The 27,600-nt window shown below is 50.0% G+C and overlaps 3 protein-coding genes and 1 long non-coding RNA gene across 11 annotated transcripts in view; 2 read left to right on the forward strand and 2 right to left on the reverse strand.

Annotated features, from left to right (window-relative positions):
* The window catches only part of NGEF (neuronal guanine nucleotide exchange factor), a 46,307-nt gene extending 44,426 nt beyond the window's left edge, over positions 1-1,881 (forward strand). For 2 of the 3 annotated variants that reach the window (XM_080409748.1, XM_080409749.1), the window contains one exon: positions 337-1,200. In XM_080409748.1, coding sequence (XP_080265874.1) covers positions 337-953 — 617 coding nt within the window. In that variant the 3' untranslated portion in view covers positions 954-1,200. Of the gene's footprint in view, positions 1-336 lie in introns of all 3 variants that reach the window. The other variant, XM_080409750.1, reaches the window with a different exon arrangement.
* Positions 1-27,600, forward strand: part of LOC308072681 — a 279,091-nt gene that overhangs the window by 94,748 nt on the left and 156,743 nt on the right. The window lies entirely within an intron of this gene.
* SNORC (secondary ossification center associated regulator of chondrocyte maturation) lies at positions 1,879-13,835 on the reverse strand. Of its 4 annotated transcripts, none has more exons than XM_080409884.1 (3): positions 13,693-13,835; positions 5,094-5,276; positions 1,879-4,488 (listed from the first exon to the last, which is right to left on the reverse strand). In XM_080409884.1, the coding sequence occupies exons 1-3, from the start codon at positions 13,763-13,765 to the stop codon at positions 4,379-4,381; spliced, it is 366 nt and encodes a 121-aa protein (XP_080266010.1). In that variant the 5' UTR covers positions 13,766-13,835; the 3' UTR covers positions 1,879-4,378. The 4 variants fall into 4 exon arrangements, with proteins under 4 accessions (XP_080266010.1, XP_080266011.1, XP_080266012.1 ...); XM_080409885.1 differs by lacking the exon at positions 13,693-13,835 and adding an exon at positions 10,313-10,445 and having other exon boundaries at positions 5,094-5,279; XM_080409886.1 differs by lacking the exon at positions 13,693-13,835 and adding an exon at positions 10,313-10,442.
* Positions 16,348-27,600, reverse strand: part of GIGYF2 (GRB10 interacting GYF protein 2) — a 79,147-nt gene continuing 67,894 nt past the window's right edge. For 2 of the 3 annotated variants that reach the window (XM_080409717.1, XM_080409716.1), the window contains exons 20-28: positions 26,004-26,162; positions 24,606-24,842; positions 23,887-24,009; positions 23,065-23,268; positions 22,731-22,936; positions 22,283-22,437; positions 20,813-20,982; positions 20,277-20,424; positions 17,987-18,126 (exon numbers count right to left, since the gene is read on the reverse strand). In XM_080409717.1, the coding sequence (XP_080265843.1) occupies positions 18,059-18,126; positions 20,277-20,424; positions 20,813-20,982; positions 22,283-22,437; positions 22,731-22,936; positions 23,065-23,268; positions 23,887-24,009; positions 24,606-24,842; positions 26,004-26,162 (1,470 nt within the window). In that variant the 3' untranslated portion in view covers positions 17,987-18,058. Of the gene's footprint in view, positions 18,127-20,276; positions 20,425-20,812; positions 20,983-22,282; positions 22,438-22,730; positions 22,937-23,064; positions 23,269-23,886; positions 24,010-24,605; positions 24,843-26,003; positions 26,163-27,600 lie in introns of all 3 variants that reach the window. The other variant, XM_080409715.1, reaches the window with a different exon arrangement.

A 27,600-nucleotide genomic window follows, 5' to 3' on the forward strand; every position in this document is an offset into this window, starting at 1 on the left:
TCTCCCTGGGCTCCCTTTGTGTTTCTGCCTTTGATGCCCACTTGTCTCTGGGCCTGGCCCTGACCTTGCTCCCCTCCAACGTGGGCTGGGCTGCACCAGCACTCTCCCTCCCACCAAAGCTGCTCACGGGTGGCACTGTGGTGGTGACGTGCACCCGGCTCCCATCCCCACAGAGATGCTCCCCCAGTCCCTGGGGCACCCCTTGGCCTCTGCAGGGTTTCTTACCAGGCCAGAGGGGCCATTTGCAGAGCTTGCAGTGCTCCACCCACCTGAGCCGTGCTGTGCAGCAGGCTCCATTCCCGGCCTGGCCCTCACTCTCGCCCTGTTCCCTGGCAGACTGCCCGCAGATCCAGTGTGTCCACCCATACGTGGCCCAGCAGCCAGACGAGCTGTCCTTAGAACTGGCTGACGTCCTCAACATCTTGGACAAGACAGATGATGGTACGGGGGACGGGATGGGGATGGGCCGGGAGTCCGTGTGGAAGCGTGGGCATTGCTCTAGGCAGGCGGCTGCCGAGCAGCCAGGAGGGGCCCTCTGGCTAAGGAGAGACCCTGGCATTAGCATCACAGCCAAGGGGGCTCACAGCAGGAGGAGGGAGTTACGGCTTCCTCCTAACACCTGGCAAATCCAGGTTGTCCTGAGCTGTGGCAGCACTGACACAGCCACCCTGGCACTAGCTGTCGGCCATGGCAGGGCTGGCATGGCCACCCCAGATGTAACCCAGAGCTATTCTTACCTTGATGATGCTTTGCAGCCACCTGGTCCTGGTGTGTGGTGCACACTTGCAGCTGGTGGACTCTCACATTGGGTATCTGCTGGGGATCGCTCCTGTAGCATCAGAGGCAGTGGAAGGCACTCAGTGGCAGCAACGCCTGCTTTCTGCTGGCAACCCTTGAGCCAGCTGTCCACACAGAATGCTGCTCAGGCGAGCAGGCCTCCTTGGCTAGACTGACAAACTGGGTCCGCCCCAGCACAGGGCTCTGAGCAGCTTCCAGAGAGCACTGCCAGCTCCGCAGGCTCTTCCTAGCACAACCGTCCCAGTACAGGAGCAAGGGCCAGGCCTTCCCCATTTATGCCTGTCTCTGTCTCTGTTCAGGCTGGATATTTGGGGAGCGTCTTCACGACCAGGAGAGGGGCTGGTTCCCCAGTTCTATGGGGGAGGAGATCCTGAACCCCAAAATCCGAGCCCAAAACTTGAAGGAGTGTTTCCGGGTGCACAAGTCAGATGACAGTCAGAGAAGGAAACTGGGCAGCAGAAACCGCCAATGACCGCTGGTGTCGCCGAGCGCCTGCAGTGCCTCTGGGAGAGGAGCAGAGGACAGAGACTGGCAGCTGGGAGGATGGGACAGTGGTGCTGTGGGCCACGGTGCAGGACCTGGTGCGTTGGACCAGGAACCTGTCAACTAACAGATTGCAGTTCCTGGGCTTCCCGTGGCACTGATCCTTTCCTGGAGATCAATGCTTCCAGCTGGCTAAAATAACCCCTTTCCAGGTGTTCTGTAAAGCCCCAAAGAGCACGAGCCAAACGGGCACAGCCCAAGGGCCACCGGGTGGCAGCCAGCTGACCCCTGTTCCCCGCACATGCTAGCTGGGGCTGGCTCAGGACACGTGGGGCAGCATGACCGTTGCCCAGTTTGAACACTCCCACTCATCGCTACCTTTCAAGTTTGGGGCGCTCCTAAAGCGGCATCTTACAGGGTTGAAACTGAAGCAGAGGAGCTGTCTTACCACCTCTCACACAGCCCGGCGGCACCAGGCTGGGATAAGCCCCAGGAGCTCCAGCTCCCCAGTCCTGCTGTGAAGCCGCTGGGCCCATTCCCATGGGCAGACCCTCAATCTGCTTCCAGTCAAGTGCTCCAAGATGCTCCATACCAGCCCTGCTCCACATCTCTGACCACCTGATGGGCTCGAAGCACGTCGGGGCCCTGCCCCGTGGCACACCCGTCTTTCACAGCCAGCATCCCTCCACAGAGCTGCTGCAGAAGCCTTTCCTGGCTGAGCCGGCACTCACGGTCTCCGCTGCTCCCTGCTGCCGAGGCACAGAGCAAGGTGTCCGTGCCAGCGTGTCCCCGCACGCCACCACGTACCACGGGAGCACCAGCAGAGCCAGGCTGCCGTGCAGCAGGCAACTGACCTTACCACAGGAGCTGTTGTCCCATGTGCTGTGGGAGGCCCAGCGATCGCTGCCTGCATGCTTGTAACCCACGCCACCCAGCTGCACGTGCAACCTGCACGCACAAACCCCCTGTACAGGCTCACCTCAGTGTATATACGCAAATCCTCTGTCGCCAGCAGAGCCAGATCGTCACTCCTTCCAGCTGTGGCACTGAGCATCGCATGAAGCCCAGGGCGCAGCACCAAAACCAGCCAGGGGACAGGCCCGTAACAGCCGCCTGTTGTTCAACAGTCTCACTCTGAACAGTCCCACACATGGCCGCAGCCGAGGGGCTCTTAGCTACAGGGTGGTCCCGGGCTGCAGCCAACATCCATCAGGGAAATCAGTTATTTGGCATCTTCCTGTAACGCTGCAAAGAAGGGTCTGCCAGGCGCTGTGCCTGCGCTGCTGTGTGCTCCGACAGTACCGTGGTTGTGCTCAAAAAGGTGACAGAGAGCAGCTGCCTGCCAACGGAGCCACGCACCAGCCATGCGCGGTGCGGAGGAGGGCGGCCATGCCGATGGCAGTGTGGGGAGCAGGCAGGCTGCCGGGGAGCTGCTGGAGGGGGACTGTGGAGCGCTGCGCTGGAGCTGTCCTTGGGCCGCGCGAGGCCCAGGTTACACGCGGGGTGTGTGGTGAATAGCCAGACCCAGCGGAGGGAGGGCCGGGGCTGTGGTCAGGGCTGTCCGTACTGTCACCGCAGCCCTGGGACAGCCAGCCCAGTCAGCCCTGCACCAGGGGGGCTGCCACCAGCCCCCAGGGTGAAACCAGTGGGAACCACAGCAGTGAAGGGAGAACGAAGGTGTCACCCCTCAGACCCAGCTCAATGCCACCGTATTAGCGTGACAATGGCCAGCAGGGCTGCTCGCCCCAGCCCCCTATAGCAGCCCAGGGAGAAGGCCCCTGAGCAGCTCGCAGCAGCCGGAGGCTCCTGGCCACCTGCCAGCACCCAGCCCAGAGCTGGGGACAGGAGGGGACCACAGCCTCCAGCCTGGTGTAGCAGGCTCATTTAACGGGGACACCCCAACTTGCCCCCCCCCAGCAGCACCCCCCAGTCAGCTTTGAGTACAACCAAACCGCCAGCTCAGGGCCCAGACCCTGCAGCAGCCACAGGTTTTCTACCACAGAGGAGCTCCAGCTCGAGGAAGTCCTTAAGATTACCTGAGAAATCACCACCCCAGCTCCTGCAGGTTTGCAGCGCAGCAGCTGGCCCAGCGCCGGGATGTCTCCCATAGCATGGAAATGCTCCCTTACCCACCGGGATCAGCCGTTTCATTAGCAGAGGGACTCACCCAGGTTTCCCAGCGCCAGGATACTGGTTCCTCGCTGCGTTTCTCCAGGCAAAAGGGGCTTGGGACTGCCCTGCAGCATCCCACCACCCACCAAAGCCCTGGGACTCGCTCTGGCCCCTCTGGCTCTGTTGTGACTTTTTAGGACTCCAAACCCTTGGCACAGGCTGTGCCGTTTTCAGGCACCAAGTGGCATCCAGTGTTATTTCCTCAGACCCAGCCCTGCACGCCTCCGTTCCAGTGGTCTCAAGTGTTGTACAGGGCCAGGCCTGGGGCCCATGAGCATGGGCTGGAGCCCCCCCAGCCCCCACCGGGCTGCCTCAGCGAACTGAGGGGAACTTCTTGTTGTCTCGTTTTTCCGTGTGATGAAATGTAGCTGAGCGAGCCAGCGCCAAAGCAACACGCGTGCATCTTCTTCCTCCCACCCTGCCGACCGCGTGCCTCCTCCCCAGCCCCCCCACCACGGTGCGATTGGCGGGGGGCAGCTGGCCCAAACACAGGGGGTGGAAGTGGGGCTGAACGTGAACATGGGGTGGGGTGGAGACTGGAGAAGTATCGGGGTGGTTGGTTTACACCAACTGAACAGCCCTTCGCACAGGCAGCCCTGCAAGGTGATGCCCAGCACCATTACCGCCACCCATGCTACACCAAGAGAGCACCGGTGCCCGCTCAGTGCCACGGGTCCCTCCTGCCTGCGGGGGAACCGCAGCCAGCTGTGGTCCAGCTGCCAGGGCTGCGTGCACCCAGAGATCCACATGCTAAGAGCAAAGAGCACTCTGGGGTGCAGCTTTGCTGCCCAGGGCAGAGGCTGGGGTGCCCCTTACCACAGCAGCAATGGGATTCCTCCCCAGGGGGCCCGGGGCAGACAGGGAACGGGAGCAGCTGAGGGCAGGAGACGGGCTGGTTGTGTTACACAAAAATCTTTTATTGAGTTCAGGAGGCCGAGAACTTTCTCAGCGTGATGACGACCAAGGCCACAAGCACAGACGTACCCAGGAGGGAGGCGATGACAATGGCACCGATAGCTCCGGGCCCCAGCGAGCCTGCAGGGACAGAGAACAAGGTGGCATGAGTTCAGCAGAGCCAGTGGGTTCCAGACAGGAGGGGCCACAGGGGTCACCCCCACACCCAGCTCAGCCCCAGCCACTGGGCCACACTCCTGCCCCAGAGCCCCCTGCACTGGCCACGGTGGCCCTGTTGCCGTATCCCCACGCAGTCGATGCGCGGTCCTGTGTCCCAGTGGCATCAAGCCTGGGGCAGGGGGCTGAAGCCTCCTTAGCCAGCTCCTACTGACAAGGACAGCTGCCACACAGCGGGTCTTTGGCACTCAGCGTTCCTGTTGACACCCTCACTGAGGGAGCTGTTGCGGAACCGCATCACAACAGGCATTTGCTGCGGCTCAGGAGCCAGGAGAGGCCCGTGCTGCCCGCTCGAAGGGCTCCAGGCACACCTCCCCTGGGGAGCCCTGCTCGTGCCGGGATACCTCCCCTGAGCAGGTGACACGGGTGCTCTTCCCCCCTGCCAGCAGCAGGCCACCTCTGGTGGCTCCAACACCTCCTGGTGTTGGAGGCGACAGGCCCACACAGAGCGAGGACTGCCCGAGCGCTGTGGCGGTGACCTGCGGGCAGCCCATGGCACAGCCACATACCATCTCCCGCGTCCAGCCGGTGCAGGTGGGTGGTGTCCTCGGGCTCCAGCTCGGAGGTGTATGGGGGGAAGGCGGTGGTGTCTGAGAGCCGGGCTGTGGTGGTGGCAGCATCGAAGGGGCCAGCTCCAGAGGGCAGCTCGGGCGGCTCGTTCCAGAGGGTGGGGACGGGGCCCTGCGGGTACTCTGCTGGGAGACAAGCACCCCACAGTCACTCACCGGCACGAGCGGCCCCAGCCAGGCTGCTGGTGACAGCTGCAGCTCAGCAGGTCCCTGGGCTCCAGCTGCCTGTGGGTGCCCCAGGAGGATGGAAGGTGACCCGAGGGCTCAGAAGCCCAGCGGGGCAAGAGTCCTCCTCTGGGAGGGCACCACCGCCACAGGATGCCAACACCTGGAGCAGCCAAAGGCAATGCGCTTGCCCCGGGGCAATAGCAGCCTGCCGCAGGCTTCTGCGGCAACCCGGTGTGCAGCACACAGGGAGCTCCCCACCACCCTGTGACCTCCGCTCCTGCATGAGCGGGCCCTGCACGAACCCCCACTGCCAGTTTGCTCCTGGATGCCCATGGGACCGGGCTGGGAAGGGGCAGTCACATCCCTGCAACAGGCAGAGGCCACCCGGCCACCTGCACTGGCCAGATTCACAGCACCTCAGGGCCTTTCTGTCCTGCATCACCCACCCCCACAGCACAGGGTGCATCACCCACCCACCCCCGCAGCGCAGGGTGCCAGCGGCGCTGGCAGTGTGCAGAACATGGCTCCCCCAGGCAGGAGCCCCAGAGCCTTGGCTTCCCCCTGCCCCAAGATGAAAGCCGGCCAGGCTCTGTTTGATGTTACCATTCACCTCCTGTTATTTCTTCCCCCTGTGGGGTCGGGGACCAAACCAGAGAGCCTGCCCTGTCTGCGTGTGGCTGAGCCAAGCGCTCCCTCTCAATGCCCGGCTTGTTCAGGTGGGCCCCGGCAGGAGCAGGAGACATTCCACAGCTCCCTGCTGAAACCGCTGGGAATGTTGCACTGGGATGGGGAAAAAATGGGAGGTGGGGGGCGGCTAGGAAAATGAACACCATCCAGCACCAGGGCCCAGCTGAAGCGACACGATGGTTATCAGAGCTGGGAAAGTGGGTGTCAGAGGAGCCGGAGCAAGCAGCCTGAACCTCCTGGGGCAAGGCACAGGGGTATTCCCAGGCACCCTGGCTCTGGCACAGCATCTCTTGGCACACTGGGGCACTCTAAGACTTGGCCCAGGCTCCACCTGGCCCACCAAGAGCAGTGGCAGCAGCACATCTTGGCAGCAGCCGCCCCAGCATTCAGTAGCTGGAGCCCTCCTTGCCTCCCGCAGGCAGCCAGCACCTCGTAGGAGGAGAGCAAGCTGAAGAATCAACGCTAATGGGCTCCGCCACACTTTGTTTTCCCCGTAGGAGCCCTGCATCAAAAGGAACAGGAGGACCAACACCAAAACACTCACTTTTGCTGCCTGTACAAACCCACCGATAGGGCTCACATCAACGAGCAGTTCCCACCATCCCTGGAGCTATTCGAGGCTGCCTGTGGACTTGGGAACACAACAGCCTTCTGGACTAGTTTTGAAAAGTTCTTTCTACAGCCATAAAAGCTACAGGGTTTTCAGCAAGACAGTTGCCGGGGTTAACCCTGGCCCAGCGAGCAATGACAGAGACCCCGCAGAGCGAGGCCCATGCCAGTTACACCCGCACACCCCGGCCGGCTGGCCCAGCCCGGGGAGCAGCTGGGAGCTGCGGTGAGCACCAACCATCCTCACACGCCTGCTGCATCCGAGGTCACCGCATCGCAGGCAGCATCTCAGCTCCCCAGCAGAGCACCCAAGAGCTTTGTGTTCCACAGGGGCTCCCCAGAAACACGTGAGCCCTTCACTGGCACACCCCAGCCTGTTCCACAACACCAACCAGCAAAGCTGGAAACTTGCAACCCATGCGGAGGCTCTTCCAGAAAGTACCATTTCCAGCAGACCGCTCATCCATAAATCCTGTGGTTTAGCTACCAGAGGCCAGAGCAGGAGGGAAATACAGAATTTAGGGGGTGAATGTAGTTGAAACAACAGGGAAAGGAACCAAGCAGAGCTGGGGCTCTAGTTAGCAGCGGTGGCATTAGGAAGCTGTTGGTTTAGGCGCAGACGGAACGTATGTAACACTTTTGAAGCCCCAGTTCCAGGCTGCTTTCGCCAAGTGGAGAAACTCCACACAGAAGAGCTACACTCCAGCTACGACCTTCCTAACTGTGTCAACACCAGCCAGGCCAGCACCAACACTGCAGCCGTTCCCATCTGGCAAGAGAACCCCACGCTGGAGGACACCGTTGTTGCATTTCCCAAGAATGTTTTTCTCTCCAAGCCAAAGGATCTGGGTGTACCCCTCACATCTGACCGGGGGAAAGGCGTTAGCTGAGATGATCTGTAACAGATACGGGCACCGTCCAGGGAGGCTGCAGGACCTGGACAGGGTCTTCCCAACTCCCCGTTCTCCAGAGGGCTGAGGCAGAAGCGCTACCCCTTCCAACCATTCTGTAAAGGCTTTTTTTCTAACCAGACCCACAGGTCCCAGAAAGTCTCTCTTGTTCCCAGTGCATCTAATTCCTGAAAAATTTACTGCCGCTCTCTAAGCTCTGTGCCCTGCTTATTTTTTGATAGCCAAGTAAAGAGGAAACAGTCTAATTTGTTTATGATCTCAGTGAGTTTTAAGACCTGGATAGAGTCCTGGATGGCTTCTAGATCGGTATTTGGTTAATTCCCCTCATCTGATTAAAACACGCTTTCAGTTCACCCTCAGAGAAAGGGCAGAGTGTGCTAAACATGCGCTTTCTGTCCCGAGTTCCTGCGGTTTTACCTCAGCGGCGCTTCAACCAAGGGAAACACAACTCCTTTCAGCTGGCTCTAGCACCTCGCTCACGGGAGCTGCCAGCCCAGCAGCAGCCACGCACACGCATAAAGTGAAATACCCGCATCTGAGCGTCACCAAGAGCCGGGGCTTGCTGCTGTGCCTCCTCTGCGGTTCCTGCACCTCGGTGCTGCTGGAGCAGATGCCCTGCAGCAGGCAGATGGGGCAGGGGGACACAAACCCAAACGCAAGCCCCAGCCCCAGTGAGAGCTGCCGGCAGGCAGGGCACTCTGCAGCACACTGCTGCAGCCCGGCGACGTGCCCGTTTGTAACAGGCGCTGCTCTTTCCAAGACTCACCTTTGATTTTCCCTCCTAAACTAACAGCTCATGTCCTCACATGCCTCCATTCCTCCCTGTCTGAGAAGCTCAACCACCCACCCAACCATCCCCTCGTATCCAGCCGGTGTCTTTAACAACCAGGAGCCACACCTTCCCCCCCTGCAGCACCCTGACAGAGCAGCTTTAAATGCCACACTCCCACTTCAGTCCTCCAGTAAAAGCAAGACAGGTGAGGGGGAACAGCAGAGCCTGTGCCAAATGCCAAAACCCAGCACACCCATCCCATTAATAACTGAGGGTTTTTTTACCCCATTTCCAATTAATTATTTGGAAATATTTATTGGAAATAAATATATATAAAAAATAAAACACCAATTAATATCTCACATGTCTGACTGCCTCTCCCAGTCCCTGTTGGATACAGCCCCACCAGCCAGGCTCCAGGCGCAGGTGTGGCACCCAATCGCGGAGGTGGCTCTGTGCTGCTGCTCTTTGGTGTGACACCCGCAAGTCCCTCTCCCTCCTGGGCCCAGTTTCTCTAAGCAGCAGACCGGGACTCTTAAGGATCATCTGCAAGAGAAGCAGCAGCAGCAGCAGGGTGGCCAGGCTGCCCACACGGTTACTGTCACCCTGACTGCGATGAGGGGGATGCAGTCTGTGTGCGGGGGCCTCCACAGCCCTGGGGCAGGGCACGGCACTTTTGACTTGCAGAAAACACCCAAACAGCTGCAGCCTCAAGTGAGGGGGTGCAACCAAGGGTTGGAAACCAACTATCAAAGGTGAAGTAGCACATGGTTTTCCTGTTCACCCAAGAACTTTGTAGAAATAACTACCAAGAAACACGCTTAAAACATCATCCATCAGAAGACCACATCTTTTAAGATGTTTAACATCTGGGTGAGAGCCATGCATTAGCTGTGCTGGCATCAGCCTCAGGACCAGTAGCCCTATCACCAGGAAAACCCACCCAGTGCACTCAGGTGGTTTGTTTGCCCCTGAGCAACCCACGAGGGGCAGCAGGCAGGCACGTGGTGGGGCTACCAGGCTGCTGGCACACACGGGTGATCCCACCACTGCCAAGGCTTCGTGCCTTGGTGCCAGGTGCTCTGAAGGGAGAGAAACCTTGACCCCATGGCACCAACCAGCTCTCCCCAGAGTAAATCCCGTCTCAGCACCAGAGCACAGCCTGAGAGCAACTGTTGCTCCACAGACTAACAGTGAAATCCACTTGGTAAAAAATACAGTTTGAGAGCGCTTAAGACCTGGAATAATCTTAGTTACTGGGCAGAAACGGAACCTGGAAAAAATGGACTAGAAGTATTCCAGTGTTTTGCAGCGTCAGGTGAAGGATGGCACCTCCTCCTTCCCATGTGCTGACACCTCAAATTGCCTTATTTTAGGGAAATATCTATGCCCCGCTGTGTCTTCTCCCTCTCTCCAGTAAGGGTTAGTTACAACCGAGGCCAAGAAAAGGAAAGAGAACACTGGAGCTCCTACACTATAAAGCAGAGGTCCTCAAACTACAGCCCGCGGGCCAGATACAGCCCCCAGTATTTATAGAACCACCCCACCCCCACCCCCCACCAGGGGCTGGGGGGGAAACCAAGCAGCCACAGATGACTGCCTGCCACTTCACCTGTGCGCCGGCCCCCTGGTTAAAAAGTTTGAGGACCCCTGCTATGAAGTAATACACAGTGAGTTTTCTGAACGATGCAGGGACCCAGCAGGAGTTCAGCAGCATGGGCCGTAGCGAGACCTAGAAGGGATGATGCCAAAGGCAACTTGATGAAACCACTATTTCCACACTTGGTGAGAAGGTGGGGTGAGCTGCTAGTACAGTGACATGGTAACCAGTGCCCCAGATACGCGGTGGCTGAAGGGTCTCCACAAGCAATTGCTCCTGAGGATGCCAACCCAATCTGAAGGATCCTTCGAGATACCCCCCAAACAACCAGAACCTCTCCACAGACAGGCTGCAAGACCTCAAGGCAGGCAGATGTGGCCACTTAACATCTTCATCCCTGGAGTCTGCTCACCAGTGGCCATACTCTTCCTCGTACAAGCTGGTTTCAGCACCTCATCATCCTCACTCTCCACCTCACACCCAGTAACCTTAGCTGGAAGTGTTAGTGATTTACACAGAGTGTTGGTGCAGGGCAAGGCTGAGTAGTGATCTACGAAGACTTGCTGTAAGCCTGGATAGACCTGTTGGAACAACCACAACTTTTTAAGAAATTTGCCTGACAAAACCTATTTACTACTTCTCATGTTCTAGTACTTGAACTTTAGAAACTTCCTAATCATCTTCTATCCTCTGGTTGTTGAGAATGAAGACACAAGTTGCTACAGAAAGACTGTCCTTGGGCAAGGTCTTCTCCTGTATGATTTCCTTTAGCACAGCATCTCCTGCTCTGCTGCTTTTTCCCCCTCTATGCACTCTGATGTGCTTTGCAGTGCATTTCCACATGAGCTCAAAACAAGGAAATTCATGACCCTGCAACACAGTTTAGATACCAAATATATACATGATTCAGAAGCAAAAGCCTTGCAAAGGCTTCTTACTGACTTGCACTTCACTTGGAGCATTGAATCATCATATGAATTGAAACTGGCTTTGCTAATAAAAAAAAATAAAATCAATTCTTCACAATCCTCCCGTGCTCCTGGCCTACACACCACTTGGGTTTGGAGAAAGCAGAAGTGGGTAAGATTTGGGTGCGCAGGAAAATTCTCGACCTGGCTGTTCCCTGTTGTACCTAGATGATGTAGACAAAGAGGGTTAAAGGCTCAGTGGGTTGTTTCTCCATCTTTGACAAATGAGATATTGTGAAGAGCTCAGTAACTCAAGAGAGGTCCACGCTTTCTCCAGTCACAAAGCCCTGACCATGCTGCCCAGGAAACCAGAGTGGCTGGGCAGGAAGCCAGATGAAGGTGCACAACCCACCAGCACCCCAAAAGTGCTCTGACTGCTGCACCCAGATGGGAACCTCAGCTGCCAGCAAGATCCTTCATGTCTCGCTGAACTCCTGAGCACTTACCAGAGGCTTCTGGTCCTAGGTAGCTCTGAGTCCCCACTGTGATAAAATTAAATCCAACGAGGAAGGGAAGACTCACTCTGAATCTGGAGTCTGCGTGGCCAACATCAGCTGCAGCCTTCTCCAGGGCAGGCTCCGCTTCTGCCCACCGTGAAGGGCTTTGCTAGGGGAGGTACGAGGTGCTGAGACAGGAGGGCAGGGGCTGGGTGAACTCCGAGGCCGGCAACGGGCTGTCCAGCCCCAGGTGGCTGCAGCGGGCACAGGGCCAGGGCAGGGATGAAAAGAGGCCTTCATGGGGAACACAAAGGGCAGCCTGTGATGGGCGAGCGCTGGGAGCTTGAGTGCGGAGCAGCGTGGAGCGCTGCGGTTCTGATGAATGTTAAACAAACTTGTTTACAGAAAGGCAGGGCTGCATGTGTATGCCTGGAGACCAGAGGGCTGTCTGTGCGCCCTTCCCTTCTTTGTCTGCACAGGGCAGGAAGTTTCCTTTTCTAATGGGGTGAAAAAGCAGAAAAAGTTCCACAGTGCATGAACAGCCCCAGTGCTGGGGTAGGTAACTCCACCACTCCTAATGCAGCAGAAACTCATTCTGCTGGGATGGCTTACCCAACAGGCTGGTTGGTTCCCTCGGGTCCTGCACTGACGTAGCTGAGAACAACAAACTTCTCAGAGGCCTCTAAAACGCCACAGGGAAAGCACGGAGTCTGTCCTATACCCCAGGATCCAAACATTCACATTCATCAGTACAAAGCTCTACAAGAGCTACTGGCCTCACTGCCCGAGCGCAAGGCACCCAGTAAAGAACCAACTGGGAGTATTTCACAGGAGCAAAGTGACAAAGAGAGGCAGTGACAGGTACAAACGATAGCTGCAACACCAAGCCGAGAGCAAGTACAGGTGAAGTTGGCAAGGCAGGGGGCAGAGCAAATGTGCACCAACTGCTGGAAACTTCAGGTAGTGCAGAAGAAAATCCTAGCTCAGAGTGGAGCAAGTAAAAATTTTCAGTGGCAATTAATCACTTTCTGCAGAGTGAAATACTGTTAAGAACAGACCTTACCTGGTTGGGGGGGAAGAGCACTGCCACCGCTTCTGGGAGCATGAGCAAGCTACAGACTGAAACTGCACAGTGTTCCACTATATAAAAACCAAAGGTCAGGGTTTGAGAAGGAAAACATCCACTTTTCAGTGCTCGTTTCTTAGTTACTTTAAAGGTTTCCTGGCAAGAAAAAGTGTCCTGCAAGGGAGGATCCGTGGGGGGAAATACCAGCTACAGTTTTGCACCCACAGATGTTTGAGCTAGGCACAGTAATAAATTCCCCTACCCGTACGAAAACTCCTTTGAAAAGAAGTAATTTCAACTGCTAGACAGTTGGCCAGGATCTCCCTGCTAGGCAAGATGCTCAGAACAAACTGGGAGTGAACTGTGATCCAGCCTTTCTCCAGGTCTTGGAAGGCAGGACAGGAATTCGGGAAAACAAGCACTGTGTTCTGGCCCATTATCCGGCCCGTGTCACCCCTCAGCCTCTCCACTCACAGAGGCTCCGAGGGACCAGCTCCCCACCGCAGCCCCCACCCGCACGCTGAGCCCGTCTCTGGGGTCGGTTGGAAGCCTGTTTTCCCTCATTCGTAGGACCCACTCCAGACCAGGCAGCCTTCAAGCCCACCGTGCCCGCGGCTCCCCTCGCTCAGCGCTGCCATCATAATAACGGGATTTCTAACCGGCTCCTTAAAACGTGGTGCCCCACAGAGCGGGCATCTCGCTGACCCCGAGCCCCATCACCTCCCTGAACTCGAGCCTGAGCCACCACGCACCGTCCCAGCACAGCTCAGGCACACGCAGCTTTTGACCGAGCTGAACGTTTCCAGAGGCGCTTCCCTGTTCCTTACAGCAGCTGCTGTGAAGCGCTCTGCTGTAGCAGAAAGCATAGAAGGAACCAGAAACTGGCACACACGCTTCAGCCAGAGAAAAATGTTTCTCTTCAGAACTGTAACTTCTTCCTGCCATTAAAGCTGACAGCCAGCTGGCCCTGCCAGCTGCTGAGCGCTCCATCCACCGCTGACTGATCTGTCTACTGATCTACTGCCACTAACGCTCATGTAGGTGCTACTGCTCTTCTGCTTAGGAAAAATTATGAAGGATTTCCTCAATTTTCTCCATTTTCCCCAACAGAAACTTGGTCTCAGGGTGGAGAATGTATTCTTACTCACCACCAGCCACCGATCCCAAAGCTAGTTTCCATTAATCAATTATAATTCAATAAATACAAAGGGATATTTTTTAAGGAAGGGAGAGGAGATATTGCAAGGAGAGGAAAGAGAGAGGCAGGTTAGTAAAAGATCTCCCACGCTTTTGGGCTATGAAGGCAAACAGAGCTCCTTACCTGCCAGCACAGCAGGAACCAAGGTGCCGCACAGCATTAGCAGGACCAGGTGAAGGACTCTGTGGCAGGTCATGGCTTCCCTCAGGAAAAGCGTCGGCAGGAATTCTTAAAGCTCTTCAAAGTACGATACAACTTGGAAATTTCACTGGTGTAATAAAAATTTTGTCCGGTTGGGTCAAAAAAAAAAAAAAAACCAAAAAACACACCACCAAAAGAATTTCCTTCACAACAGCAAGTGGACAGAGCGAGTGCAAAGCCCAGCACTCTCTCCCTCGCAGAGCACACCTCCTCCCAGGCAGCTCCACCCTCTCAAATTTGTGCCTAAAACCCCACAGGCAGCCCAGCCCAGCCGTTAGGCATCCGTCACCCTGCCAGGCCAGCGCACACACCAGCAGTTGTTGGCGAGCCCTTCCCAGAGGACGCGGGGATGCTCCTGGAATGCCTTCCTCCGTCCAGCACAAGAACACAGGAGCCATTGGGGCAGCTAACCCCCAAACCAGGCAGCCCGCGCCAGGGCCCCGCTCCTCGGTGGGCAGGGTGGTGGGGCTTTTGCCAGGGTGGGCACCACAAAGAACAAGGGCCTCAAACTTTGTGAGGCCAAAACGCTCTGAAACAGCGCCAGAGCGGCCCCACGGCACCCCTGCTTTCTGGGTGCAATACTCAGAGCCAGATCGGGAGCAGTGTGCGGTCTCCACTGGCAGAACTGCCCGTTAAGATCTTGTGAGTCTTCCAGGCGAGTCACCTTTGTCAGGCAAGGCCAGCATCCTCCTCGGATCCAACCTGCACACCTCCCCTGCCTCCTCCTGCAACCTCTGCCACTCTGTCCCTTCCCTCCAAGTGGGCTCGTGAAAAGTTCCCAGCAGAGAAAACCGAGGCTTGTTTCAGGTCACATTTGCACCAACAAGAGACTTGGGAAAGGATGAAGCATTTAAAGGTGGGAACACTCCAGCTTACTGTCAGACGACAGAAGAACTTAATTAGGATATATTTTTTTTTAAGTTAATGTGAGGGTGAAATACTTCACCGTTTGCATTCAGAAAAAGGTGTAATCAAGTATATAAACACCCCCAACGTCAGTTCCTTACACTCTGAAAATACAACACGAGTAGTTTTGTCCTGAATTTCAGATTTTTCTGCTAAAAGTTCTCTTTGTTTTTTGGCTTCCTCTGACAGGCAGATACAACTCAGGTGCCCTTTTAAATCATTCTGCTTGCTGCAATTCTTTGCAAAAGAATTTGCCTGGCTGCCAGGGGAAGCAGGAAAAATGAAGGAAAAACGAAGAGGGCTGAGCACCATCCCTACAATGAAATGGCAAGTGAGGAAGCACCCTGCTGGAATGCGCTCAAAAGAAACCTCAGACATCTCTAACACCAAACTTGACATCATCCATCAAACTTGGATCAAAGCCCCATCAGCCTTCCCGGTTCACATTCTGTCTGAAAAGAACCCGGAAGTGCATAAATATGTATCCAGCAGCAGATAAAAAGCTGTAGCTCCTATTTTTCCCCCATCGCTATTGATCCAAATGACCTTCACTATAGAAACGGGCCCTGTCTGTCACAGAAGGTGACACGGCAGTCACCTGAGCACGCAACTGAACACACCAGTATCTTACCTTTGTACTAAACACAGAAGCCAGAATATTAAAATATTAAGAACAACATCTTCCCCACTGGTCCGTTACCTACAGACTCTCAGAAGCCAAGCAAGGTCCTCAGGATTCGACAAATTATTGCACATTTTCCCTGCTTGCATTTCTGCATTTTCATTCAGCGATCGATGAATTGTTCCTTTCCTGCTCCCCAGCTGAGCTGGAAATTAACAGGGTTTTGCTTATTTGTTACACAGTATGGAGTAGTCCAAAATTAGCTTGTAGAAATTAGATCATATCATTAAAAAACAGAAAGTACTTATGAACCAGACATTATGCACTAAAAAAAAAGTTACTAAAACAAAGTCAAATTATCAGCCTAAACATGTACTGTTCTCTCCAAGACACCAGCTAAACACGATGCAAAGCTATTGTGTAAGTTAGCTCTTAGAGTATACTGACTTCATATGCTTTGCAGTCATATGAATGGCAGAAAGACATTTACCATTGACTTTTACTGGGATTTTCCACACAAAAACAACCAGCAAGTAGGAAAAAAAAAAAGGAAAATAAGATTTTGTCTAAAAAGGGAAGCCTACAAGTTGTCCATGTGGACTTTACGCTGAGGGGAGAAATAAAACCTTTCATTTAGGGAAGGGAATTGGACTGGGTGGGGTGGTTACCAACTGGCAAAAAAGGGCTCCATGGCCGAGTGTTTGTATTAACAGAAAACCAGCCGCAGCTTGATCTCTCCTGCATAAACAACACAAGCATGAATGCACGTGTTTTGGGGGGGCTGGAAATTAAAGCTTTCTTGTCAGAATTTTCCAATCTCAATTTACTGGTGTTTATTTTTGAACTCTAAAATTATCAAGTAGAAAAAACCCACCGGTATTCCTCACCAGGGAAGAAATAAAGCAGCAGTTGTTGTTCCACATCCTGTGTATCTGCTTGTTGTTGCTTGATGAAAACTGATGCAAGTCGAGTTTTGGGTCAGTTTTAGCACCAGGAATTATCTCAAAACTCAGCTTTGACAAAAAGCAAGCAGAAAGTTTTCTCTCAGATATAATACAACCAGGTTTTATTTAAGTTCTCTCTTTCCCCCCCCCACACTGGCAAAAGTTCAGAGGGAGTTTAAAGTTTTGTAAACATTTTAACTACCCCTCTTCCCCCTTTTATGAATTTACAAAGCAAAGGAGACAGGGAGACCAGATTTGCAACAGTTCCAAGTCTCTCCATGCTATTGGATCCAAAAACTATATACAAGTCTGCAGCAGTCTCTGTATAGTTACTGTACATGTTTGGGGGCAGGGGGAAGAGAGAGGAGGAGGAGGAGGAGGGGAAGGTGACCCCAAAAAATGAATAAACCAAACGAAATAAAATCCAAAGCCAAACTGCTCTTGAGCGACTCGAACTGTTTTCTTTAGGCAGTGATGACAGAAGAACAGACCCCTTTATACAACTCCACCAAAACGGTAGCACATCTCCCTTCGCAGGTTGTAACCCTCTGGGAATGGGAGATGGGACCGGGGGGAGGGGGGGGGAAACTAAGTGCATTTGGCAGTTTTCATTTTCTTTTTTTTGTGGTGTGTGCGCGTGGGTGGATGGAGAAGAGAAGATGGTGTTAATCTTTCGGTGAGAGCAGAAGGTTACGATTCCATAAATACTTAAGGATTATGGATTCCAGCGAAGGTGCATGAAGCAGTTGAAGGTGTAGGAGATAAGCAGGGCCGTCATTGCACATAGCTTCGCCCTCAACAGTCTCTCTTCGTGACAAAAGGGCATCTCTGCGTGTTAACCTAAGCACTGCTCAAAATGACAACTACCTAAGACTGCTGGGGTACATATATCTGAAAGCCAGTGTTTGCCCTCACCAGAGACTGAAGATCCACACGGTAAAGATCCTACTGTCTCTTAAACGAGACAAATTTGCAGGAAAAGAGCTCAAAATAAACTGGTCCTAACCCTCCGAAGGTAGCATTTAAGGGATAAATTCAACCCGACAGAAGAGATGCCACCCCCCACCTTCTTCCCAGAGCAGAAGTCCCCACGTGTCCAGGAAGGCTGGAGTATGCTGACAGGGAACTCCTCCAGCTTCAGCATCACCACCTAATGAAGACAGACTCGAGCTTTCCCTCCAAAAATAATGTGCTGAGAAGGGCTGGCAGGGGGTGTGCAACTTCAAACCAACCCAAGCTAAACTGCGCCCGCCACCACCCCTCTCCTGCTGTTGCCAGTTCTAAGGTTAGCTTATGAATGCAACTCCTGGCTTGGGAGAGCACCTCTTGCCCTGATGGAGCACGGAAGTCAGTATCTGTGTGGCATTTTGGTTTTGACCAACATCTGTTAACCACAAACTCTCTCTCTCTCTCTCTCTCTCCATGACTGCACATGTTGGATGTGGTACAAGTAACCAGGAGAGGGAAGCAATGGTTTGCAGAATCCCAATTGATATTTTTTTTCCAGGTATGTCAGCAGAAGAAATCACAGCACAGTGAAAGCTTGCTGCCCAAATCAGCCTTGTTGTGAACGAATCCTATCTCCCACCCTCCCAGGACTCTGAACAAAGTCCACTTGACTCTAGGCTGACAGTAGGAACAATGCCTGTGCAGTCCTGGGCAGAAAGCATTTGCTGGGGCTGGAGGAAGCAGCCTGAGATGATTGATTCTGTGATTCACTGCGAGGTGAAGAAGAACGCATGGTGGAGAGTACTGTGTCCAAAATGGAGAATCCATGGTTAACAGATGCAGGAAAAGCCAGTTGATTTGCACATGCTCAGTAGTCTTCCAAAGTCTCTATTTCTCCCATATTGAGCCGCTCCGATGAGGCATTCACTGAAAACCCTGTAAATCAAAAAGGACTTGTGTTAAGAATCTGGACACGGTATAGTGTATTCGATGCAATACATCTGTTACATACATGTGCAGTAGCATGTGTAAGACAAGATGAATAACATGTGCCAAATAAAAACCTCAAGGGGAAATTCAGTAAGGCTAGAGATAGAATTACCCAAACTGTTTGGGTTTTTCCTTAATAAATCAAAGACAATCAATTGTGTGTGTTTAGACAAGTATCACTTGATCTTGAAAAACCAATCAGCAGACAACTGGTTTCAATTTTCATTTAAAAGATGGCATCTGCCGAGCTAGCACGAGGCACATCTAGGCCCAGTGGCAATGTGGCTCAACAGCATCTTGGAAGGGAGCATGTTTGAGTCAACTGGTACTTGGAAGTCCCTGTCAACACCATACTTACATGGTCCAAAAGATCACGTATATTTTGTGAACTTGGAATCCAGGTGTGGAATCACGCTCAACACTTCAGGGGGTGTGAGCAATTCTACCCCTTAAAGTGTAAATACACGTACTTATGAAATCTAATGGCAATTCCATGTACTTCCATGATTTTTTTTACATTCTATCTCAGAAGTACAACATGAAAATGTACAGAGTTACCCAGGGTTATGCAGATGGCTCAAGATGCACCTCAACTTCTACCCAGCCTTTTAACCGTAGAGTGCTGAGGACATGATGCACATGAGAAAAATGCAAGAAAAAGCAAAACTTTTCTATAAGAAAAAAAAAATCCAATGTATCAACCTGCAACTTTCCTAATCAAATCCAATTTTTTTTACGCTTGTACCAACCCCATATGGAGTATGAGAAAAAGGAAAGCTGTCCTGCATAAGGCTACTAAATACAAACCTGAAGGCTTGCTCGGTGCTAGAAAACAAATGGCTTTTCACAGTCATTATCTTCAGCAGATAAAAAGTGCTGTGTTTGGTAGCTGTAAGAAAATTGTTCTGGCTCCCTCTCGTGGCAGTATGTTACCTAAAAGGTTTTGGAATGACTGGAATAGAGTGTACTGATTTTTAAGAAGCCACATGTACTTCCCTTAGTTGCAAGTTCTTAATTGTATTTAGTGACCACTTCACATTACATAAGCAGGTTTTAAAACTATTCAGCTGAAGGCCCAGGTCAGGTTCACTGGACTGACAGCTGGGATGACAGAAGTCAGGACCCCACTGAAAAGTTCAGTATAGATCAACACAAAAATCATTCATTTAATTTGAAGAGTATTGATTTTGTTAAGAATAAAAAGGAAGATAAACAAATGAAGGACTCTGTAGGGCCTTGAAGCAGTGGCTTCCAGGTGGTTAATACCAGGCTGCTTTACACAAATTGAGCCAGTAGCACCAGAACAACAAATACTGGCCCAGTGCAGAGCCCTAGTTTTCTTTTTATCCCACACAGCAAAAATGTGGACACATTTATTCTACAAGAATACTATAGCAATGCATTACATCCCACAATGCTCAGTACTCATGTACTTAACACAATGCCCTCATATCTTAAAGGCCACTTTAAAGAAACCTTTCTGTCAGTGCTAAAGGGGCTGGTTAATTTTTATGTGAGGATGGTAATTAAGACAGAGAATAAGAAAATATAAATAAGTAAAAAAAGGACTACTAATGATGTCATCTCAATGCCTCCAAATGAAAACTATTGACTTCATTTTGACTTTTTTTTTTCCCCCCCACAAGATCTTTGCTATCTTCTCTGAATGAGTGGTTAGCTCATGTGAAAAGGTAGGAAGGAATAAAGGCAAGCCTCAAGAAGCTGCTCCTCATGAAGGAACAGAAAATACGCTTTTCTTAAAAGCATGAATTAACATTAATTCCATAAAATAGGCACAGGTCAACTCAAAAAAGTAAGTGCAATTTGAATAACATCCCTGAACTACTTAAAGGTTTCCAGGTAGTAAACAAGGTATTGAAGAGGCCTTTTCGCAAGGCACAGTTTGATAAAAGTTTTCCATGAAACCAATACAGAATTTTTAGAATCATTAAATAATACTGAAGCAAATTCTAAAGACACTTCAACAACTACCTCTTCCACTCAAATTCAGTATTTCCATTGAAGGTTGACAAGAATTCTATACTCCACAAGACTTTTCCCAAATTAAACATTCATCTCCAAAAATTAAAACTGACCTAACAAGCTGGGATCTGCACGAACCATTTTCTGTTTCTTCTTTTTCTTCCCACTCTGCCCAACCTCAAAATTGGGTTGCTGGTTGTTGCTCTGATTGGTCTGAAAGACCGAATGTAGCGAACTGTGGTTCATCCCCCACACTGAATCCTAGAAAACAAAGTACAAGATTAAAGTGCAATTAAGTTTGGTTTATTTATATTGAAAACATTCAGAGAGCCTGAAGCACTTTCTACATCATGTGTGGCAGCACTAACCACTGATGATGCAGCCACCCAGCACCGCTGCATCCTACCCTCACCTTTCTAAAGCACATTCTGAATCAGCATGCCAAGACACTATTTGATGGACAGTCGGCCTCAACTGTTCGTTATACAGGAAACTTGATTTTGCAGTAAATATTTGAAACCTACTTTATTCTCTGCATTTCACATGACCTGTAAAATCCTGCTCATCCTCCTGCCAGTCCAGCAGAAATGCAGCCTCTTCCGACAAATATAGTCTCTACACTCTAAGGCCCATAGTGAGCAGGATTTACCTGTTGCTGCTGCTGTTGCCGTTGCTGACTGGCTTTCTGTTTGGCACGGCGCTCAAGAAACTGCTTGGCAAACTCCTTGGCCTCAGGAGTATCTCCGAGATAGGCTCTGATGTAATCATGGACCTCATAGGGAGACTCTACTTCCTTCAGGAAAGAAACAAACGTGGGAACTGCAAGAAGAAAGCAGACCGTGAGGGAAGGCATGTTGATATGTGAATGCATGCATTCAATAAACACAAACTTTGCATTTTGTTTCAAATATTTGCTGATCTAGCTGCCATGGCAAACAGCGTGCCCATCCAAGTTCCCTATAGTAAAGCCCTGCCATGCAACGCTTCATCTGTTCTGCAGTCACAGCTAGGGTAAGAAAGCCAGCTAATGTGATGAGAAGGAAAAATAAACTGACAATCCTAAGGGTACACCAGCCCACCAACTTTAGCCACTGCCAGCTTTAATGCTCAAATTTAATGCCAGGCCCAAGTGGAAAAATAGTCTTTTTTACAGCTGCCATCAGTACAATCTCCTTCTGGCTGAAGCACAACAGTGCTCCATCCACAGTGGCCGACCTAGCAGGCAAGCACATGAAATGCAACAGTTAGCTCACCTGCAAGCCTCCTTTACCATCTTTTTTTCCTTAGACCAACTTTGCTGCACTGAGTTTTATTTCACATGGAAAAGGGCAAAGCAAACCACAAGCCAGGAAGACACCAGGACAACAGGCTGCCACCTGCGGCACAAAGCAGCCTTGGAAACATGGAAGCTCACTGTGGCACTGCAGGGCCACAGCCTGTCCTCAGACGCAAGATGCAGCTGGTTAGTACATCACAGATGAGGCCAACAAGTCACTTGTATCTTTCCTCTGAGAGGAGGGAAGCTGTGGCACTGCAGTTGTGTGAGGTGTGATCCTGGCTCTTGGGGCAGCACCTGTTCCCCACTCAGGTTCAGGGGCCCCCACAGAAGCACAGCCGTGCAGCGTGCAGAAGCTGGAGCACACAGATTTGCACAGGCCCACACTGGAGGCAGTAAGATGCCTGTAGTGCTTTGGTACAAGAAGGTATCTCAAGACTGGGCATTCCTCTAGGTGCCCTCCAGCAGAATTAGTACAAACCCCAACCTTTTTCACACCAAAAACCGCTTTGCACAGAGGCGTAAGATAATTTGGCTTGCTCTTCGAAGTGAACTGGATCCTCATCTGTCTGCCTGATAAATGCTCCATGACCACCACTAATCCTCAGCAGAGCACTGGGTGACAGACTTTAACACTGTTTCCAATCCCCGCAAATTTTCTACAGTTAGCCCAACAGAAACCATGGAGAGGACGATGCAGCGAGTTCTTTGGACCACTATTTAATGATGCCATTTTGCTGAACACACATTGATGTCATTACTCTCCCTCAGAACTATCCTGCCAGGAAGTAAACTGGATATTCTATTTTCAGTGCATCATTTACATTCCTCCCCACCACTTACCATCTAAGTTGTTGGCTGTGTTGAGTGCATGAAGCATCTGTTCACACCACTGAGTGAATCCATCCTGGGCTTTATTAACCCCCTGGAACAATTTCAACAGCTTCTCCTCTTCTTCCACTTTCTTGTTTTGTCTGCTTGTAATACCTACAGATTTACTGAGGTAAAGAGAAAACAAAAAATTACCAGACTAATCAACAGTACAGTATACAGTACAGTGTTACAAGACTTGCTAGTTTACAAGATGCAAACACTGCTTAAGAACTAACTAATTTTCTAGGTAGATGACGAAAATAAATTGTGAATGGTCACCTATTAGCTATTTTTGTTGTCAAAACAGATCCTGAGTGACACAGAAAAAAAGGAAAACACATGAAGATGTTACAACTTCTAAGCGATCATCTCAGGAGTGGTAGCCTTTCTTTGCAAAAGCTCCTTCCCCAAGTCCTACCTGAGGCTGGCATTGCTTTTATTTTTATTGGTCGAGTTACGAGGTCCCACTTCCTTCACTGCATCATCCCAGAAACCCATGTTTGAGTTTTTGGTATCAGCATTACTCCAGATGCTACTGACTAGGTCAGATGCCCACTGGTTGCTGGGATTAGTGTTTAGGGAGCCCCACACTGAATTCCCAATGCTGGTGTGCAGGTTAGAGTGCTGCGGAAACAAAACAAAGAGATCCTGGTTATTAGCACCAGTCCTGGCAGAAGAGGAACGAACAGACATGGAGAACTTGTCATGTATTGTTTCCCTCCACATAGTGATTAAATAAACACCACACATACCGTGGTATTTCTGACTCTGTTCGGCTGCTGGTGCTGCTGTTGCTGCTGTTTCTGCATCTGCCTTGCCTCTTCCTGCTGTATCTCCAGCAGTGACTTGGCGGTGCCTGTTGGTTTGGTGACATTACCCCAGCCTGACAATTTCTGCTGCTGTTGCTGCTGCTGTTGCTGAAGGGCCTTCATTAGTTCACGCTGCTGACGCCTTTGCTGTTGCATGCAAGACAAAAGGTGCTGGTCCATACTTTCGGAAGATCACTGCTATTCAAAAATCTAGCTGGGAAACTGGTTTTAAACTGGTTTTGCTCTTCTAGAGGAGTCTGGCTGACCTATGATTTTTTGAGCCGTTACAGTTCCTCCAAAAAAGGAAGATACTAAGTAACCAGTAGATACAAACTTGTTTATTAGCCTAGCACAGATTAAGTTTGTCAAGTCATGACTGCAGCCAGCAAAGCATTTAGAGTCTTGGAGGAATATCTTCTCTCCTACCATCATTTGGTTATTGTTCCATCCCCCCGTCCCCACCCGCCAACTGCCCTGGCCTTATGCCTATCTTCAAACATACCAGAGTTATGTTGTTCTGTGAACATATCATACCCCTAGGGTTAAAAGGGTACATTTTCCCCTCCTTTCAGATACTTGTATTAAGCAGCTACAAAAGTTTTCAAACTTACTGAACCTATGCCTGAAAGACAAGAGTTTTACTTGTGTTACACTATTTCAGAAAACACTGCTCATCCTCACCATTCCTTCTAATAACTTAACAGTTAAGCAGTCACATAGTTCAGTCAATCCCAACAATTTACACACTGTTACTGTTATATTTACCTCTTCTCGAAGCTGCCGTTCTCGTTCTTCTTCTAATTTCTGGATTTCTGCCAATGACAGTGTGGTCTGGGACTGACAAGCTCCTGAATTTGATTGCTGACCCCATGTTGAAGATGAAGGGAGCTGGGCAAAAACCCCACATCATTAGGAATTACAAAATGTGTTAAGAGAATACCGAAGTATAATCATGAAAAATCAGTTTAAGCCCAGGGGAAAAGAAAGGCCACCTTTAAAGTTTAACAGAACACCGGGAAGAATAAAATGGTAATAATGAAGTATAAAAAAGGTATTAAGTATAAACTTTCAAAGTCGCTTTAAATTGCCCTCTAACATATCATAGTCTCAAAGACAGTGTATCAAGAGTAACCTAACACATCCCTGACTGGAAAAGAGCAATCAATTTTGATTTCGAAGACTTCAGGAACTCCAAGCTTTAGAAACTTTGCACTGGCCCTTGCTCATTGCAGCAGAAAAAGCATCTGTATTAATCTGTGAATCCCTTTCCAGTAGGCTTCTATCGACCGAACCGTTTTCTTCTATATCTTGCATCCTCCCCTTGTTTCTCCCATCACCTTCACCATCAAGTATTTACCCTCTTCCCTCTCCAGATAGTTCATCCGTCCCTGCTCTGTTCAAGCTAGTCTAGACAACCCTGAATCCAAGCTGTGGTTTTACTTACTAGACTGAAGGAGGAAGTCAAACTGTAGGGAACACATTACCTTCATTTGTGCAAGTTGCTGCTGTTGCTGCTGCTGCTGCAGCCGTCGTAAAGCCTCCTGCTGCTGCTGCCTCTGTCTCATTATTTCTTTCTGGCGCTGGAGTTCCAGCTCCTTGCGCTTTCGCTCTTCTTCTTCAAGCCGTTGTCTGGCTGCCTCTTCTTCCATGCGTAGCCGACTTTCCTCAAGTCGCCGTTGAGCCTCCTCCTCTTCACGTGCCCACTTGGCAGCCTCCTCTTCCTTCCCAGGACAAAGAGAAGTAAAGTCTAAGTTGACTTAAAAAAATCAACATTACTCCTACTTTGTGATAGTACATTCTGACAGAACAGAACCTTTGTATCTAATCAGTGCTGTTTAGGTTGTTCATTTACTTTTACATTTCTCAGTCAAGAAAGCTCAATAACATAATTTATAACCCCTAAAGATACAAGTTCCCCATTGCACCACCAAGGAACTTCACAGAGAATGCCATCTCCCTAGCTTAGGCTAGCTAATTTCATACCACTTCCCTTCCAGGAATTCTGCACCTTTCAGTCTGAGCTTCCATCTCCTTAAACTACTTATAATCAAGTACCACTACACTTTCAGTGAAATAAAACTAATAAAAAGAGAAGATGCTTTGACATGAAAGAAGAAAGCAGGTGACAGACTGTTTACTATTGTTACTCAGCAATACAGTTGCAAAGGAAAAGATGCTTCTGCTAACAAAGGAGATGATGACTGTATGGTGAGACAGAAATGGTGATAAATGTCTTGTGAGGGACAGCTGTGAAAAAGGATTTTAAAATAACTGGCAATCCTGAAATGGACCTGGAAGTTAATGTGAAGCCAATCATGTTTTAAGATCAATTTGATTTATGGACCGTGACATTATCAATTAAGGGGCTGGAAGCTCAAGTTCCCCAATACTGACTTCTGATACTGACCCTGAGGAAACAAAACGGGTAATAGTAAGACAAGTAAACTGTGGCAGTGAGGATACTCTTGGCATAGTACAGACTGACTGGCAAAACTGATAGTCTCAGATGATGTAGAAGATAACAGTTCTACAGTAAAGGGCTCAGAGAGTGACAATTCAAAACAAACTATTATTCTGGTACTGTGCTCTACCCTTCTTTTGAAGAAAGGAGTAGAAATACCATGCTGCAAAGCCATTCTTAAGGCTCGAGCATGAAAGAAAACACTCCTTCAACACAAACCTTTTCCAAAGGCCAGACTGGATTCTGATTATTTCATCTGAAATCAGGATGCAGGTAAACAACCTATTTTTCATTCACTTGACACTGTCTACAAGCTTTGCTTTCTTCCACCAAAACTGATTGTCTCCAGACATAGATTCAAGTTTCAAAGCTTGTTCATTGTGGCAGCCTCTGTAATGAAATGTAATGGGTCCCTTTTCACCTGTTTACGAATTAACTCCTCTCGCTGCCGCCTTTCCTCCTCTTCTCTTCTTCTCTCTTCCAATCTTCTAAGTGCTTCCTCCTGTTGTTGCCGCTCCTCTTCCTCCCGCTGCCGCCTTAGTGCAATTTCCTGCTCTCGTTGTCGCCTCAGGGCTTCCTCCTGGAGTTGGGAACAAAATGTCAATCTATAAATGCCATTTTATTGATGCACTGCATCAGAACACAGACTACAACATGATCTGGCCAGATAAATGGCCTCAAGAAAAGCTCCATAGCTCCAAGCTGTGCACTACCAAATCAACTGTATTGAACACTACAGACCCACATATTACATTTTTGGATGGAATGTGCATCTCATACTCAATTACTTCAATGAAAATAACACACATGAAATCGTTGCCTATCTTTTGATGTTAAAAAGAATGGTGTTGAGAATGAAAGCAAAAGGTGAGACTCTTTCCAATAAGTACTAACTGTACTTGAACAGATATATGTATTTTATTGTGTGGGTATCATTAATCCTCTTTTGTTTTTTTTTTTCTTTTTTGAATGTCAGCTATAAGCTGGAAGTTTTCCTACTTATAGGAGTTTCTAAACACTGACTACTCAAGTGTACTACAAAACTCAAACCACATCTCCAGACAGCAGAAATAAGCTGAAGGAGCCCAGTGCACTTAAGAACATAAACCTTTGGAAGCCTTGAAGATGTGGAAGGGCTTTGACGGGGCTATTCCTAAGCTATTTAAATACCATGGGCAACAAAAGGTCTCTTTGAAGGCTTTGATTTTGGGCTATCCCTACACTATTTAAATAGCTTCCAATAAATTACGTTTTGCTTTCCAAGTATTTATTTACTTAACTCAAAAATAAAATACCAGCACCCTTTCCTACTGCTCTGACAACCAACACAAACAGAAATTTTTCCATTCTGTTACATGGTTTTTTGGAGGAGTGGGGCACAACTGGCCTTTGGCTGGCTTCGTGTGTATTGTTAAATGGGAGCACATCTGTGCAACTTTTCACCCAGTTCTGACTTTCTGTTGCATAATATAGCCTTGTCTTTTGCTGCCTTTTCTGATCTCTGAAGTCCAGCAACTGTGTAACTGTTAAGGCCACCCTGCTGTTCAACCCTTCTATTCTCTCCACTTTCTGACTTGTCCTACCAGCTCAACCTGAAAGATCCTATTTTTGGACACAAACTTTAAGCTTTCATAAATATTTTCCTTTTGAACAGTCAGTACTGTGCCATCATACTCTTAATTTTTTTTTTTATAAGCAATACATTATTCACAAGATGAAGGGAGACTAATTGTGCAGCATGAATATAAATTTTGAACTCTGGTAAATCAAGAAGTTAATCCTGAAATCTAAGAATCTTTTACTAAATTTGATACCAAACCTTCATCTACACACAGCATAGATAAACTGCAATACAGTTCACTGAAAAACTGAACCAGGTTTCTCTCCCTGACAATGGCTTCAGACATCTACAGCGTAACTGTCAGTAGACAGAACATTTTTTAGAAGCAATCCTATGGCATTGAAGAGCAGCTGGCTGCAAGCCAAGAAGTAATTCATATGCCTGTATATCGCTTAAG

The sequence above is a fragment of the Falco punctatus genome (assembly GCF_963210335.1).
Source record: "Falco punctatus genome assembly, chromosome: 13".
NCBI classification, from domain to species: Eukaryota; Metazoa; Chordata; class Aves; order Falconiformes; family Falconidae; genus Falco; species Falco punctatus.